The 18,486-nt window shown below is 42.3% G+C and overlaps 3 protein-coding genes across 3 annotated transcripts in view; 2 read left to right on the top strand and 1 right to left on the bottom strand.

Annotated features, from left to right (window-relative positions):
• The first annotated feature begins 1,446 nt into the window (after positions 1-1,446).
• On the top strand, positions 1,447-1,986 carry LOC138977163 (uncharacterized protein F54H12.2-like). The gene has a single exon (XM_070350073.1). It carries the CDS (start codon positions 1,447-1,449, stop codon positions 1,984-1,986), a length of 540 nt encoding a protein of 179 aa, XP_070206174.1.
• A 15-nt stretch (positions 1,987-2,001) lies between these two features.
• On the top strand, positions 2,002-2,757 carry LOC138977162 (uncharacterized protein F54H12.2-like). Its single transcript, XM_070350072.1, has one exon. It carries the CDS (start codon positions 2,002-2,004, stop codon positions 2,755-2,757), a length of 756 nt encoding a protein of 251 aa, XP_070206173.1.
• Positions 2,758-16,282: 13,525 nt separating this feature from the next.
• Positions 16,283-18,486, bottom strand: part of LOC138975719 (vacuolar protein sorting-associated protein 53 homolog) — a 30,029-nt gene continuing 27,825 nt past the window's right edge. The window contains exon 19 of the mRNA XM_070348474.1: positions 16,283-18,297. Coding sequence (XP_070204575.1) covers positions 18,109-18,297 — 189 coding nt within the window. The 3' untranslated portion in view covers positions 16,283-18,108. The remainder of the gene's footprint in view (positions 18,298-18,486) is intronic.

Below are 18,486 nucleotides of genomic sequence, written 5' to 3'. Positions count from 1 at the left end.
GCATAATTCAGTGCTTCGTCTCGTATCGAAAACAAAAGCAGACGACAAATTTAGTCAGTTGGAGTTGTCTCCCGTACTCCTGCAGCATGCACTGATCTAAAAATTATCCACTATAATAGACGATTATACCCAAACGGCGCATACCGCAAATGGTTCGGGAATTCCCGACAAAAGAAAAGATCCGCACTGGCAACTCCAGTGTCAGCTGAACACGAGAGCGTTCGGTCTTTTAGAAGATTTGTATCTTGAAATGAAAATTAACGAATATCGCGCTGTCCGAAGGAATGGAGTACATATCGGACAATGACCACGCTCAGGCTAAAACGATAGGACATCTGACCGACATGCGGCAATGTGAATCGGACATTTGGGGATTTTCATCGATAAATGTCCGATGTCCGACGCCTAACGACATCCCTGCTTTCCATCTCTCTTTCTCTCGGCATTACAGGAGGGACTGTACGAGTCCAATAAGTACTTTGTCCATACGCTGAACAAATTAGTGGAAACGTTGATTGGAGACCAACCCAATAACAAAGGAAGAATGAAGTTTTACTACAACCAAGCCTCCAAAAAAGCGAGTGTGACTCTTTATGAGGAGGGTGCTACCTTTCACATGAGTCATAGTTTGCAGGATATCCTCGGACTACCTTCACCGATTAAAAGAGGACCTGCGCACCTTGTTGCAACACGCTTCATGGATTTGAACAAAGAGTTTAAAAGTATGTTTGTTTATTGTGATCTGGTGAGCCCCTGACCCGTGGGAGACGTCATGGTTCCTCTACTGCGAACCGTCTTCCTCCCATCGACAAAACCAAGGAGACAGTGCATTATATGTTTGAAAAACCCCATTACATCCCTCTGACTCGCTTTCAACACGGTGGAAATGCTTTTAACGACGGACACGGGCAAAGAGATTTCATTTGACAGTGGGCACACGATCGTGACGCTTCATTTTCGTCGTAGACGCACCGACCATTTGTAGAAGATGGTTCGTCTAACTGCTTTCCAGGGCAGTGGAAAACTTTATGAAGATTATTACTGCAACCAGGTCAGCCACGGTCTCCCCGTGTTTGTAGGAGGAAGAAACTACAGAGGTCATGGCATTGGCAATCTCTTAGGGGGTATTGGTCGAGCCCTTGTGCCTCTTTTGAAAAGTGGTGGAAAAGCTCTGCTGAAAGAGGGGGCTAGGACAGGTATGCAGGTGGCTCAGGATGTGCTGTCTGGGCGTAGTGTTAAGTCGTAACTCCAGCAGACAGCTAGCAATGCAGGGAAGCGCTTGTTTCACCAAGCCGTGGGTCGAGTGACAGGCACAACAGCCGCGCCGCCCGGAGAACCTGCAAGGAAACGTATAAAATCATCTACACCACACCGCCAAGGTCAGACTGGGAGGCAGAAGAAGAAGAGAAGGAGGGCGACGGCAGCCGATATTTTTGGATAAGCATCATGGCGCTTGCTCACCCTCAGTCATGTGAAAGTGTACATACTGGACTGGATTTGTTTTCGGTACCCCCAACACAGACAGCTGTGCAGGAGGGAATGTTTGTAGAGAATCATCCGCTGGCTACTCTGGCCCCAGGAGCCCCTATTGAGTTTACCATCAGTGGTGCCACATCCGAGTACCTGGATCTAAGCAACACGTATCTCCATGTGCGAGCTAAAATCACCAAAGCAGACGGAACAAACTTGGATGCTGATTCCCCTGTGGCTCCTGTCAACTACTGGTTGCACAGCCTATTCTCCCAGGTGGATATCAGTCTCAATGATACTTTGGTAACCAATTCAGAGAACACCTACCCCTACCGTGCCTACCTTGAAGCTACCCTCAACTATGGACGAGAAGCCAAGAAAAGTCACCTCACCAGTGCCATGTATTACCGAGATAGCGCCAACCATCTGGATGATACAGAAGGGGATGCCAACTGGGGTTTGAAGGTACGTCGTGAGCAAACCACGAGGAGCAGAGAGGCAGACATGATGGGGTGACTTCATGCTGACATCATGCACCAGGAAAGCTACATGATGAACGGAGTGGACGTGAAGATCAGACTCATTCCCTCCAAGAACATCTTCCACCTGATGTCTCCTGACCCCTTTCAGGGTTTCCGCACTGTCATCACACATGCGTCCCTATTTGTTCGCAAAGTCAAGTTGAACCCCGCTGTGAGCCTCGCTCACGCCAAAGCGCTGGAAAAAGGCACGGCCAAGTATCCTTTGAAAAGGGTCGTGGTAAAGACTTTCTCCATTCCCACAGGCAACCTCAGTGCTGTGCAGGACAACTTGTTTCTGAGTCAGACACCCAACCGCCTGGTGATTGGCTTGGTGGACAGCGCTGCTTTCAACGGACAAGCCTCACGCAATCCCTACCACTTCAAGACACAAGGATTGTCCTTTCTCAGCCTGTACCTGGACGGGAAACAGATCCCCAGCAAACCCCTGACACCAAACTTTGAACAACACCAGTATGTGAGATCATTCTTCAGCCTCATGACTTCTACGGGTCTCGCCAACAGAGATGCGGGATCTTACATGGAACTGCGTGATTTTGAGCTGGGGTATGCTATCTACAGTTTTGATCTGAGTCCCAGTCTTCTGGATGGAGATCAGTTTGAACTGGTGAAAAGCGGTGCCCTGCGTCTGGAGCTGAAGTTCAACCAAGCCCTTCCCACTCCTGTGATGGTGATTGTGTATGGTGAAACGGACAGCATGATCGAGATTGATCGCTCTCGCCAGGTCCTGACTGATTTTGCACTATGAACAGCAAAGACATTAGCCGAGTGTTGGGGAGAGACATTCATACCCGACGTGTGTTTCGAGGTGTGTTTCCCAGAGACGGACTCCCACGACAGGTGAATACGCGACGCCCAAGCGCCTTTGTCATCAATACAGATCGCAGTACAGGACCGGGAGAACACTGGGTGTGTGTCTGGTTTGATGGACTTGGACAAGTGGAATATTTCGATAGTTTTGGTTTACCACCCGTGCACCCCGCTATTGAAAACTTTATGGTGAAACACAGTTCAGCCCACGTGTACAACCCACGTCTTTTGCAAGATTTGACGAGTTCAGCCTGTGGCTTGTATGTATTGTACTATGTTTTGATGAAAAGTCGCGGAGCCAGTTTATTTCGAACGCTTCGTGTGTTTTCTCCCAACAGACTTTGGGGTAATGATCGAAGAGTATGGTTTTTGGTCCAACAGCTGAGAAGAAACTGAAGTCGTGTGCATTGTCTTTATTTTAGGTCTGTAAACTGTTTTATTCATTTTATTGGATGTGTCTTGTGTGTGTCTTGTGTGTGTGTGTGTGTGTGTGTGTATAAGAAGAAGGGGAGGATTCATCTACACCACTCTCATCTCGTACCCACCAAAAGTAGAGAGAGGGCTAGAGGAGTAACGGTAAAAAAAGAGAGGTACACAAAACAAAAAGTCATGATGGAGACGGCCAGTCCCTCTTTAGAACAGATGTTGGAAGAATTGGAGGCTGGTATTCTCAAAGTTAAAGTTCACCTGCGAAACATGTTCTTGATGTTTGTTAGTGAGTTGAAACGCGTTGTTTGCAAACGCCTTGAAGAAAAAAAGAGAGAAGAAAAAGACTATCCAACACGGTGGACTGCTGACGCCATTAGAACCATCACAAATAAAGTCTGGGAACACCTAAATCGAGACAAAATTCTTAGCTGTTGGAATGTGGCATTACCCAAGACACACCCAGACGGACTCTCCTGGGCCCGTATGCATGAACTAGAAGTAAGAAACACTGGAAGTAGAGGCCTCTTTTCGAAGTGGGAACTCCCGAAGTCAACTTTCATAACTGTTCACAATGCATGAACTGACTTGAACGCAAAAGTAGTGACAGCGAGAGTATTAAGGTCAAGGTCGGGGAAATTGGGGGAATCCCTACTAATACGCATGCGCACGTTTCTATCAACATGGCAGTCAACGAAAATGGCCAGGCACGTGTGCCGCTCAAAAAGAAAGTAGACACAGAGGGGCGTTCTGCGCCTTTTTCAGATGGTGAAATTGCTGTCCTCTTGACAGAAGTGTTTTACGAAAGAACGGTTATTCTGTCCAAATTTCAGAACAGTCTAACTGTTAAACATAAAGACGCTGTCTGGTCGAAAATTGCCAAAGAAGTGTTGCTCTCTCTCTCTCTCTCTCTCTCTTACGACACACGCACACACAGACAAACGTACACTCATGCACATACTGACACTATGACACAAGTGACACTGACGGCACACATAAACACACACACACACCACACACTGCACACACACACACACGCGCGCGCTCGCGCGCACACATATACACACGTGCGCACCCATACACGCACGCACACAGTCACAAACAAATAACCACACACTCACTCTCTCTCACTTTCTCTCATTCTCTCTCAATCTACACTCATACACACACTGAAACTATGATGACACAAGTGACACGTCACACACACACACACACACACACACCCACACACACACCCACACACACACACACACACACATACTCACCGTAGTGACACACATATACACACGCGCGTACAGTTGAAAGTCAAGACATGATATGATTTTTTCAAAGCATAGGAAGGTTTCTTTTGCAAATGAATAAAATTAACACAGAGGCAAAACCCGGTTTTTGCAGCCGGAATGCAATTGCGGAGGCTTAAAAAGGAAAAGATTAATAAAAAATATATAGCTCCCGGCGGAACTTGAACCCGGAGCAAATGAACGAGAGTCCGGAACCGTTACCACTGCACTATGTTACTCGTGTAGAATAGAGGCATGATAAAAAAAGGCATTCTGAGTTATTCAGTCGTGCTGGTTTGAAAGCTCGCCACCTTCGCCGAATGACTCGAGCACGTTTTTTTCGGTCAGTAACTGATCGAACTGTCGCTTTTGAGTCACTCTGTTTTAAGCATTTCACCTAAATTAAACAAGAATGTCACAGTCCGTGTCTATGGTGCAAGGTAGGAGACCGTCTCATTGTAGCCAAGTTACGACAGTTGCTCGATTGACGCATTTCACGTCTTCAATATTGTGTCTGAGATAATTTCCCAATGAGCTGCCTTTAAAAACGGAATGTCCTGCAATTGTAGTATGCGCTGGAGGTTTCTTTTGGATGGGTAAGGACCCTTGAGATACGATATCGTCGTATAATTATGTCAAGCGAGAGGCCCTTGACATTGGAAGTGGGAACTTCGAAAGCAAAGTTGCCAGCTACTCGGCATGCACGAGCTAAATTGAACGCCGAAGTAGTGGCTTCGAGAGTTCTGAGGTCAAGGTCGAGAAAATTGGGGGAATCCCAATTAGTGCGCATGCGTTTGTAAACGGTAGGCTTGGTGACCAGAAGAAACAAATCTCATCGCGAGTTCGTAAATGGGCAAACGTTGATCGCGCTGTAGCTTTTACTATAATTGTTGTTTTTAACTGGTTGAACGAAAGCTGTGATAATTGTCCTTAAATAGAATGACTGTCTATAATAATGATTTCGTAGACCAGAATGTTGGGGACAATAAAAAAAGGTTGTTTATGTGGTAGCGAAGTCGGTTAACTTAAAACTCTTTTTGTAGTGTTTTTTTAATGATTGTGTATCGGTAAAACTGCTGGACAAAAATAGTTTGGTCAGAGTGAATGTTTGTGTTACTGGTAAATTTAAAAAGGCAGAACTCCATTTTTTGGGAATCAAGATATAAGGTGTAGTGAAAAGAAGATAAGTTCAGCGAATTTCATATTATTTGAGAAAATGCGTGTCCGAATTTTTAAAACAGAAAAATTGTTGTACTTAGGTGTTTGTAAATTACGTTTGTCCTCGTTAATTGTGAAGAGGATGTATGTTTATATAAAGTTCAAAGTCAAGATTGGATGTTTGTAGCCTACGTGCGTGTGTGCATGTGTATTAGACATAATACATAGACATAGAACACTTTATTATCTCAATTACGATAAACTCGGGCGTGGTGAATCACAATAAACAGCATAAAACGTAAGAACATGAATAAAATATCAAGGCGCAAATATAGTCAGCTCATCATAGTGTGGGGAGTGGGTACACACACACACACACACACACACACACACTCACACACACACACACCGTCGAACACACACATAACGTCGAACACACACACACACACACACACACACACACACACACCGTCGAACACACACACACCGTCGAACACACACACACCGTCGAACACACACATAACATCGAAAACACACACACACACACACACACAAACACACACACATAAACACACACAAACACACACACACACACAAACACACACACACACACACACACACACAAACACACAAACACACACACACACACGGCACGCGCGTACACGCAAACAAACGTATGAAGGAACAGACGCACAATTATACCCGCACGCACGCACGCACACACAGGCAGACAGGCACTCGCACAAATACACACACACACACACACACACACACACACACACACACACACACACACACACAGATAAAGCAATGACAAAAAAAATAGCAGAAACTTACACTTCAACACTCGAACACACACACACACACACACACACGCACACAAACACACGCACGCACGCACACAAACACACACACACACACACACACACACACACACACACACTCACACATGCACACAACGACGCCCATTTTCATAGAAACACAGTAACCCCCTCGTATAAGCGGGAATGAAAGAGTGGTGGCCAATGACCCAGAACAAACAAAAGTCAAAGCTGGCAACTCAGGTTTGTATTCAGGGAAATGTGCACGAAATGCATGCAGAAGATACGACTTTTCCCTCTATTTTCTCTCTTTGGGAGCGTCAGCTCGGTTTGACATGAAAAACTGAAGAAAAGCCCTGCCTTTTTGCACTGAGAAACTGTGGAAGTAGCGTGTTTACTACTGGGTCTGGCTGTAGTACATTTACCCTCATTTACTTCCTCGTTAGCTTCCAAAGTAAACTCTTTTTTCGTCCCATGCATGCGAAAGTGAGGATGTACTTCCGATGTCACTCAAAACTTTAGAAGTAGTGGCAAAATACCCTGAGTTACTTCCTCGCTTTGCTTCGAGGTAAACCCTTTTTCCGGCCCATGCATACGAAAGTGAGGCAAGTACTTCCGATGTCACTCAAAACTTCGGGAGTTGTCGCGAACTTCCCCCATAAGCATACGGGCCCTGGTGGTGTTTGCGGGTTGTTGTGTGGAGGTGGACAGAAACGACAGCGTTTCGAAAAAGGGTCATCACTCATGTGACTGAACAACTGCTCTGTGAGTGATGCAACAGAGTGAAAAACGGCATAGCATCCCACGTGACCTCAGTCTAAATCAGTGTGGACCCGTTGAAACCAGAATAAACCAGATGTACATGAACCGCAAGTGTGTATATAAAGACAGGACGGCTGTAAAAAGACCACTACAGAGGTATTTTGCGGAGTCGACCATGCCTTCAGGGACCATGAAACAGCCACCACAGCCGGCTACACGCTACCCGCTAGGTGGAAGCCTTTTTGGCTCAGTAAAAACGTGGCGAGGGGCTGTAAAAATCCATATTCGCCACTATGCTGTTCCCACCAACACCAAAGGTGGGCGTGTTGTCCCCACCCAAAGAGGAGTCACCCTGGACTTGAAAAAGTTTCAGAAACTGCTTAGAGTGCAGAAAAAACTCAAAGAAGACTACCACCAACAGGTATCTTCTCTGTCACCCACAGAGGAGAAACATCCGAAGAATCACACAGAGTGTCCGCCGTCAGACTACCACTCAACACCATCAACCACAGCCACGGATTCGACACAAAGCGAGGAATACCCTCAGCAGCGACCCCTGTATTCCACATGTCCAGCTTACTGTCCTGTCACAACCGTAAATCCTCTTCCTGTGACACCAAGAAGTGGTTATGAAGTTGACAACTAATCCGGGGACCACCTCGTCCTTTTGAATTGACAATCATGTTTTGGCTTTTTTAATGTATGTATGCAAAATGTTTTTATTTTTTTATTTTTAATATTCAAAAGACTGATGTCACTTTTATAATAAAATGATCATATTGGAAAAGTTAATAACTATGTGTCTGTATAATTCTTGAATGCTAATGTGAGCAGTTTTATGTATTGTTTTGTTACTTTTTATGTCCGACTTTTTACCTTCTTGTTTGGAAGTGCTTGTGTAAACGTGCGCGTATGTGTGTGTGTGTGTGATCGGAGGGGGGTGTGTGTTTGCACTTACATTTTATTTCCACCACACATATAACCCTACCTCTTACATAGTCTATCAACAACAAAATAACAAGTCGCGTAAGGCGAAAATACAACATTTAGTCAAGTAGCTGTCGAACTCACAGAATGAAACTGAACGCAATGCCATTTTTCAGCAAGACCGTATACTCGTAGCATCGTCAGTCCACCGCTCATGGCAAAGGCAGTGAAACTGACAAGAAGAGCGGGGTAGTAGTTGCGCTAAGAAGGATAGCACGCTTTTCTGTACCTCTCTTTGTTTTAACTTTCTGAGCGTGTTTTTAATCCAAACATATATCTATATATTTTTGGAATCAGGAACCGACAAGGAATAAGATGAAAGTGTTTTTAAATTGATTTGGACAATTTAATTTTGATAATAATTTTTATATATTTAATTTTCAGAGCTTGTTTTTAATCCAAATATAACATATTTTATTTAATTATATGTTTTTGGAATCAGAAAATGGAGAATAAGATGAACGTAAATTTGGATTGTTTTATAAATTTTTATTTTTTTTTTACAATTTTCAGATTTTTAATGACCAAAGTTATTATTAATTTTTAAGCCACCAAGCTGAAATGCAATACCGAAGTCCGGGCTTCGTCGAAGATTACTTGACCAAAATTTCAACCAATTTGGTTGAAAAATGAGAGCGTGACAGTGCCGCCTCAACTTTCACGAAAAGCCGGATATGACGTCATAAAAGACATTTATCGAAAAAATGAAAAAAACGTCTGGGGATTTCATACCCAGGAACTCTCATGTCAAATTTCATAAAGATCGGTCCAGTAGTTTAGTCTGAATCGCTCTACACACACACACAGACACCACGACCCTCGTCTCGATTCCCCCCTCTACGTTAAAACATTTAGTCAAAACTTGACTAAATGTAAAAACACCAGAAGAAACTACCTCACACACCTATCAAACACTCGGAGAGCAGCAATCTGTTTAAAAACTGCTACCAGGAGCCGGCTGGTACGTCTACCTTCAACGACCTCGGTTACTATAACCCAACATTGTGAAATACAAAAATCACCCCAGGTCAAGTTATGGGAGTCCCTAAGACAAACAACCAAACTAGTACCTGGCTTTTTAAAAAACAGCTAAAGTAGACAAGTGTAAAACAAACAAGGCGGTGTTGTATACCCCCCTCCAAAAAAAACAAGAAGGGCAAAGCCCATACGACTCACATGCTTTACACATTTTTCCTACCAAAATACATGTGACCTTGACCCAAGGTCAAGGTCATCCAAGGTCTTGCAACATAAAGCTGTTAATTCAAGACATAGGAAGTACAATGGTGCTTATTGGCTCTTTCTACCATGAGATATGGTCACTTTTAGTGGTTCACTACCTTATTTTGGTCACATTTCATAAGGGTCAAAGTGACCTTGACCTTGATCATATGTGACCAAATGTGTCTCATGATGAAAGCATAACATGTGCCCCACATAATATTTAAGTTTGAAACAGTTATCTTCCATAGTTCAGGGTCAAGGTCACTTCAAAATATGTATACAATCCAACTTTGAAGAGCTCCTGTGACCTTGACCTTGAAGCAAGGTAAACCAAACTGGTATCAAAAGATGGGGCTTACTTTGCCCTATATATCATATATAGGTGAGGTATTGAATCTCAAAAACTTCAGAGAAAATGGGAAAAATGTGAAAAATAGCTGTTTTTTAGACAACATTTATGGCCCCTGCGACCTTGACCTTGAAGCAAGGTCAAGATGCTATGTATGTTTTTTGGGGCCTTGTCATCATACACCATCTTGCCAAATTTGGTACTGATAGACTGAATAGTGTCCAAGAAATATCCAACGTTAAAGTTTTCCGGACGGACGGACGGACGTCCGGACGTCCGTCCGGACGGACGACTCGGGTGAGTACATAGACTCACTTTTGCTTCGCATGTGAGTCAAAAAACTATCATTGACTTTCGGGTTTTTGTTTTAATGTATGTGTGCGCAAAATGTATTTTTTTTTTTTAAGTTTTAAATTACCGCAAAACAGGAATGAAACAAATGGAGTTGTTTATGGTAAAAGTCGAAGAGACATTCAAGACTTAGCCCCAGAAGAAGCTTATTTATACCCCCCTCTTTGACCGCATCACCGCCCTATTCTAACTACGCGTTTCTATTTTTAGGTGCTGACCAACCAACATGTTCTAACATGTTTAGGTCTTGCGTCTCTGTGGTGCAATACCCAGGCGTAAGCACCCGGAAGAACTTTTTTTATACCCCTTTTTGACCGCATCACACTAGTGTCTAACTACGAGTTTCTATTTTTAGGTGCTGACCAATCAACATGTTCTAACATGTAAGGTCTTGCGTCTCTGTGGTGCAATACTCAGGTGTGAACAGTCTCTAACCTAACATTAGGTATGACTGACTGTAGAACATCTCGTGTTCGATGTAAATGTACCTTATAACACCCACATAAACCATTAGACAGCACAAACAACCAACAATAGGACCAACATCAACAATAACAAAACAAAACAACAACAAAAATAACACACAAACAATTAAAATAAAAAATAAAAAAGTTTTGCAACGAGTTTGTTCAACTCTTTTGAGAAAAAGTGGTTGGTCCTGATAAGGACCGGGGGTAGAATCTCGTTGTCGGTGGGTGCTGTGGTCGGGTTGTGTGGAAGTTTTAGAAGACCCTGAAAATATATTTTAAAACATCAAGTATAAATAATTGTGTGTGTGTGTGTGTGTGTGTGAGTTGTGTCTGTGTGTGCATGACAGTGTAATGTAAGTATGTATGCATGCATGGTGATGTGTGTCTGCATATGTGTCTGGTTGGTTTTTATTTTATTTTTACCGTGCCGTGCCAAGATGAAATCCTTTTGCAAAATTGGTGAATAAATATCTTGTATCTTGTATCTTGTAATAAAAAAAATTTAAAAAAAAAAAAATTAACACTATTTCTTATTTATTTACAACTATCAACCCACCTTGGTTTGTTTTGTTTAATCAGTTTTTTCTTCTGCAAAAGACAGCTGTGACCTAGCTGATTTTCTTGATTTAGCTCACAGCCTTCACAAAGTTCGTAACTCAGGTTACAGATGTTTGTCCACATCAAACTAAAACAAGAAGGGCAAAGCCCATACGACTCACATGCTTGACCTTGACCTTTACATGACCTTGACCTTCAGGATCAAGGTCAAATAACTAAACCTAGCAATGACATCATACACTAAGAACTGCTTTACACATTTTTTCCTACCAAAATACATGTGACCTTGACCCAAGGTCATCCAAGGTCATGCAACACAAAGCTGTTAATTCAAGACATAGGAAGTACAATGGTGCTTATTGGCTCTTTCTACCATGAGATATGGTCACTTTTAGTGGTTCACTACCTTATTTTGGTCACATTTCATAAGGGTCAAAGTGACCTTGATCATATGTGACCAAATGTGTCTCATTATGAAAGCATAACATGTGCCCCACATAATTTTTAAGTTTGAAACAGTTATCTTCCATAGTTCAGGGTCAAGGTCACTTCAAAATATGTATATGTCGTATCCATTCTGTACAATTTGCGCATTATGTACAATGAGCAGCATATCTTGCACATTGTATACAATGAGCAACAAGTTTTGCTCATTGTATACAATGAGCAAAACTGTTGCCCATTGTATACAATGAGCAAGACCATAAAGTTGCACATTGTATACAATGTGCACCGAGTGAGCAAGATTGTTGAATGGCGTTCAAGCTACACTGATATATGAATCATAGTGAATGGTTGAATGGAATATGTGAGTAAAGTGTTCAAATAACGATGTTTGTTATGTTTAAGCATTGTTTTAATTCTCATTTCGCTAAAACTATACAGTGCGTTGGGAATTTAATTATTGTAAATTAATTAAACAATAAAAACAAATACAACAAATAATGTTGTTTCAACACACGCACACACACATAACATTCGTTCATAATAACGCTCACATTGTCATGTCATTGCTAATGAGAGCGTCGTTTTCACCGCCTTTCACGCTTTTGCTAATAACGCTCATGTTTTCATGTCACGCTAAAACATGGAAACAACGACAACAACGTACCACAGAGGTCACCTGCTTCTTTTTTAAGCATGATGGTTCTTGCATTTAGCAGATCGGGGGTGGCAATGAGAAGTACATTGAGGCCGAGCTTTGAAGCATTTGCATTTGTTTGTTGTGCATACTCCGAGGCAGTTACATTTAGCGTAGCCTTGGCCGTGTCCACGGCTGGTTGCGATGGCGGTCTCTCTGACTGATTTCGTCTTGTTCCGGTTTTCTTCTGGAATGTCATCTTGGGTGAATAACCTGCTCTCATTGATTTCGAACTGGTTTCGACTGAATTTCGAGGCGAGTCGTCCGTGTCTTGTCGCAATGGTGTACATTCCTCTGTCGCGGTCCACTTCAGTGATGACTCCGAGAAGGTTTCTTTGATCACCTTTGGCTCTGTCATACATCGGTATAGGTACGCGCACGCAATCATTCACATCTGCAACTTTTAACTTTTTCCTTGCCGATTCAAGCATGTGTTCTGCTGTCCGTTTTTGATTTCTTCTAACTTGGGGACGAACAGTCTGATGTTGCGATGTCCGCCGGCACAGTAAACACTGATTTGTCTCTTCGCTCGATCCTGCTCCTGTACACGAACTATGAACTAAACAACGACAAGAATCACACATGACAGGCGGGGTATCCAAAATGACTCCACCCACCCTGCACAGATCGTCAGTAACATTCTCACCGACACGTGCTAATGCCGACAGTACGGATAATGCAGTGGCAGGGTGATCGTCATGGATACTATCCACGTTATTTCCACCACCTAAGAGAGTGTTCGGGAGAACTTCTACACCATCGCCAAAGAGAGTGTCCGCGCTGGCACCACCACTATTCCCGCCACGTGCTAATGCCGACAGTATGGAAAATGCAGTGACAGGGTGATCGTCATGGAGGCCTTCCACACCATCGCCATGAAGTATTCGTGGAGCTCCGAAAGTCGTGAATATGTCAACCAAGTGAGATGCAATGACACAGGCTCGCTTGGATCGAATGGCTCTCAGAACACAGTTTTAGCGAAATGAGAATTAAAACAATGCTTAAACATAACAAACATCGTTATTTGAACACTTTACTCACATATTCCATTCAACCATTCACTATGATTCATATATCAGTGTAGCTTGAACGCCATTCAACAATCTTGCTCACTCGGTGCACATTGTATACAATGTGCAACTTTATGGTCTTGCTCATTGTTTACAATGGGCAACAGTTTTGCTCATTGTATACAATGAGCAAAACTTGTTGCTCATTGTATACAATGTGCAAGATATGCTGCTCATTGTACATAATGCGCAAATTGTACAGAATGGATACGACATATACAATCCAACTTTGAAGAGCTCCTGTGACCTTGGGGTACTCTTTCGCTCGCTTGCTCTCTCTCTCACATACATACACCTACCTCCCAATTACTCTCCCCCGCTCCCGCGGTCTCTTACTCTCTTGTTTTCTTTTTTTAACTAACTAGTGCTTACCTGAGTTTGTTAGTTGTCTTCTACACCGCTCTCAGGGTCATCGTCTCGCACCGCTTGTAGGTTGTGCACATACACTTCCACCCAGCCATCGTCATCAAAATCATCATCATCATGGTCTGAATCTTCTTCTTCTTCTTTCGCTCAGGTCTGAATCTATACCGCTGTCACTACCACTACCCACAAAGAGATGAGGGTTATTTTGCAAATAGCGCACTGGCCAAAACACATCCCTGACATAGGGTATGAAGTTGTTCTTGATGTCCTGCAAACGGGCATTGCAATATTCAACTCCCCCAAACACATCACAGCTCGATCTCCCCACATCGTCATCAATTCTCCCTCGTCGTCTATCCAACAGGTGTGGATGGCCCAGGGATCAACAAAGAAACATCCAGGACAATCAGTTTTTGCAAAATTCTTCCACAAATCGAACACCTGTTCTACATGGGTACAGGTCCAAACATCCATGTTTTTTTGTATGTTTCAAACACAGAGGGAGGGCCAATTACTGTCATTACTCCATTACTTTTGTCCGCCATTTGCAAGTTCAGACACGCGCACGTGGAGACAAATTACAAGCGAAAAATTGCTCAAACAAATGCAACGCGTAGCGAAAAGAAGTGAAACGATCTTACCAAAGGTAAACAACGCAAAGACCAGGGTCAAATGGCCTTCCACTAAAGGCCAAGGCAAAAAAGATGCCGGAGTACCACAACAGTACAGGTACAGATGGGCAGTAATGGAAAGACAACTGACAAGACGTCTGTGCTCGAGTGTTGAAGTGGGTGGAAGGACGGCCGGTAGTAGGGCCCGCGCATGCGCGGGTTACCGGTAGGGGAGGTGACTCCTGTCCTTCACTACGGACTTTGTTTTTCTTTGGGAGTTACTTCCCCCTTTACCAGGGTCGAGTACTACTTCAATATCTAAGGCCAAAAAAAAAAATAGGTGTGGTTACGGTAACATAGCCAAAAAAAATAGGGTAGGTAGGTAGGCAATCACTTTTTTTTTTGTTTTTACTTTTTTTTCTAATGTGTACAAATTAAACCTACTTGACAGGGAAATAAGTGTGCGACTCGGGCGCTTTCGCTTTCATTGCGTTTTTTGCACTCGTTGTTTTTTTTTTTTTTTTTTTTTTTTTGACAAATGTAATAAAAAGTTATAGGATCGGCCCTTAAAAATAGGGTAGGTCGGGTTACCGTAACCACACCTATTTTTTTTTTAGGCCTAAGCAATGAACTGAAGTTAATGCTATTTATGTGAGTTGAGGTAAGAATATGTTCATTATTGAATACAACCCGGTGACATGCTTGCTATGAGAAGTCGACATGATTTTGTGGAGAGAGAAGCAAAGCCATTGGTCAATTTTATTTCTTTCAATATATTTCATTAGATCATATCTGTGTGATTAATACAAACGTCTGGACTGATGGCATGCTGGAAAAGTCAACATGATTAAAATGTTGGCGAGAAAGAAGCAAAGCCATCGGTTAATCTTCTTTCTATCTATACATTTCAATGGTTCATATCAGTGATAATAATGTCTAAACCGATGACATGTTGGAGCAGTCAAATCATGAATTTTTCGAGAAAGAAGCAAAGCCATAGGTTAATATTCATTCTTTCTATACATTTGATTGGTTCATAACAGTGTTTATGATATGATATGATATGATATGTTGACAGACTGGTACTTAGGCTGTTGAGCCTTTGTCTGATCTTTTGATCAGTTGCTATCCTAGCCTAACTTTGAGCTAGGTAACCTACACGATCTTTAGACCGATGACATGCTGGAGAATTCAACATTCTTCTTTGTTACTTTTTTGTTACTGAAGGTGTTGACGCAACTGGTGTGCCATGAAAATCAATCGGCAGTAATTCTTCGTAATCTTGATCGAATGCTTGGTATGGGTAATCTTCCATTAAAAGTATTGTTAATATCTCTGCGAGAGCAAGCTCATTACTAAATCGAGCTTACATGGTAGGGGAGGGGGGGGGGGGGGGTGTAGGTATTGTGATTGGGGTGAATGTATGAAGGCCATTTTAAACCTGAATTCGTTGCCTGTTAAAGCGCTTACTTAACAGCACAAATCGTATCCATGTATTTGTCTTTTATTACAGTTTGAATGACACACGCACACACACACACACACACACACAGAGAGAGAGAGAGAGAGAGAGAGAGAGAGAGAGAGAGAGAGAGAGAGAGAGAGAGAGAGAGAGAGGGAGGGGGAGGGGTTTGAGTACTAAACCATCTCTTAAGAAAGGAGTCATAACTGTAAGCAGAGATTCGCAACAGTTCAGTTTTGGACCAGATACATGTACACGCACACATGGACAGAAAACTAAATTTGCCATCCAATGGACAATGTTTATACAAACGTCAGCCAAAGAACACACACACACACACACACAAAATAACCAACTTAGAAAGCAGAAACAAATACTGGTTCAGACATATAGAGTCATACAATGGAGAAACAACAAAAACAAGAGGCAGTCTTTCATATGTGTGCATGGATGCAATTTTATTGCAGTCTCGTCAGTACAGCAGAATAGCGCTAGAAATGCGATGTAATTGAACATGACATATTCTGTGTGGTAGACCTGAGGGGAACACAAGACACTCATTTGACTGCAAATACATTCCTTGATTTACACCTGTCACTGTATGTAATTCATCGGCGTATCCATCAAATCATGAATAATTCAGTACATTTGACATTTTGTGTGAAATGTATCCACTCCAAAATAATTTAACATATTCTCATACTTTCACTAATGTTCAAGCGTCCATGCATGCACTTTTGTACAAATCCATACATCTTTCATGTTCTGCAGTCCAAAAATCCATGCAAATTATACAAGCATACTGTGATAACTACATGCTCCCCTTTACATACTGCAAGAAATAATTGTTGGGATGTTTATCTTCACCAAACACCAAAATAAAGATATCTACTAAAACATTTCCCCATACCAAAACAAAAAAAAGAAAGAAAAGGATTCATTGCTTGAATACACACAAAAATCACTTCAATTCAAAAACTCTTTTCTTTATTTAGTATGTCTTTAAATTCTTTGAGTTTATTTGCATGTACAGTATCTCTGTTTTTAAGAAAATCTGCATGAGAGTGAAATCATCACCATTACATATTTCCTTGAAGAACATAATTATGAAGTGTAATCCATCTTCAAAGATAACAAAATCTCAGAAAATTAATTATGTTATGGTGGACACATATGCACTTGCCCTGATTTCTTCAGAACTACAATTTACAATCTCCCTAAGAACAGCACACTAAAAAGTTGATCTTCTTTCTTTCTCTACATTTCATTGGTACATATCAGTGATAATAATGTCTAGACCAATGACATGCTGCAGAAGTCGAGATTTTTTTTTTTTTTACTGAAAGTGTTGCCGCAACTTGCGTACATGTACCATGAAAATCAATCGGCAGTGATTCTTTGCAAGATCGAGTGATTGGTATGGATAATCCTTTTAAAGTATTGTTATAAAGACCCACTTGTGTGATATAATATATAAATCTCCCTCTCTAGTTACTTGCCCATCTAAATGCTTAGGTAGGGTAAGAGTGAAGGGGATGTGAATGGAAGACAGTAAAATCTACAATGGCCATGTGCCATATTGCAAACTCAACATAAGGTGTACCATTTCCAAAATTACAAAAGAAAGAATCACAGACTGAAATGAGTTAGGTGTGAGCAAACTTCTGAATTCGCCCAAGATAAGATAACCCGAATCTACAAAACCAGTACATGTACATGTAATATAATTTGAATCTTTTGATCAACTTGTCAAGCCCATACAACATTCAACCTCTCTCTCAGTCACACACATACAGGCACCCACCCACACACAGACACACAAGAAATCTCACCATTAAGCATGCAAATGCCAGATGTACCACAGAGAAAATGATACATTTTGCAAAGGAATGAGTAAGATGCAGACTTGGGAATTCACTCCATGTGTGCCTTTATGCCATCATTCATATAAAATATGAATCTCTCTCATCTGCTCAAGCCTACAACTCATTTGCCTCAAACCTCTCTCTCTCTATCGCTCTCTCATGCATGCAATCACAGACACACAGACAGACACAGACAAACGCACATGCACACACACACACACACACACACACACACACACACACACACACACACACACACACACACACACAGTGACACATACACACACTCAACACATCACACACCCAAAACCTCAAAGCCAAACTTGCCACGGCAGAACCATTACTTGACGAAATTGTTTTTAAACACACCGTTAAACAGAGAGCATCATCAGAGTCTTTTCTTGATGAGTTTCTCCAGCTTCCTAATGCGACTTGACTCAGGTTCGGGGGAGGTGACCTGCGAAAGGTTGGTTGACATGGACATCGGGGCACCGCCGGTGTTGCCGATGACAGCTGACACCGGAACCCTTGCACGGTACATCTCTATCAGCGAGCTCTGCTCCGCACGCCTCAAACCCTGCAATCACGGACATGAATAGCATGCAGTGAAACCTCTCATTATAAATAACCCCCTCCCAAACTCATAGACTGAAATAGACAATATTCGGAAATATCTAATATGAGGCAAATATGGATTGTCTTCTTCTTCTTCTGCGTTCATGGGCTGAAACTCCCATGTACACTCGTGTTTTTTGCACGAGTGGAA

Source organism: Littorina saxatilis, linkage group LG9, assembly GCF_037325665.1.
Source record: "Littorina saxatilis isolate snail1 linkage group LG9, US_GU_Lsax_2.0, whole genome shotgun sequence".
Taxonomy (NCBI): Eukaryota; Metazoa; Mollusca; class Gastropoda; order Littorinimorpha; family Littorinidae; genus Littorina; species Littorina saxatilis.
This window is presented reverse-complemented; position numbering and strand designations above follow the sequence as displayed.

Coding starts and splice junctions, on each gene's coding strand:
- LOC138977163 (XM_070350073.1), top strand. CDS start 1,447: ATGGCGCTTGCTCACCCTCAGTCATGTGAAAGTGTACATACTGGACTG.
- LOC138977162 (XM_070350072.1), top strand. CDS start 2,002: ATGCACCAGGAAAGCTACATGATGAACGGAGTGGACGTGAAGATCAGA.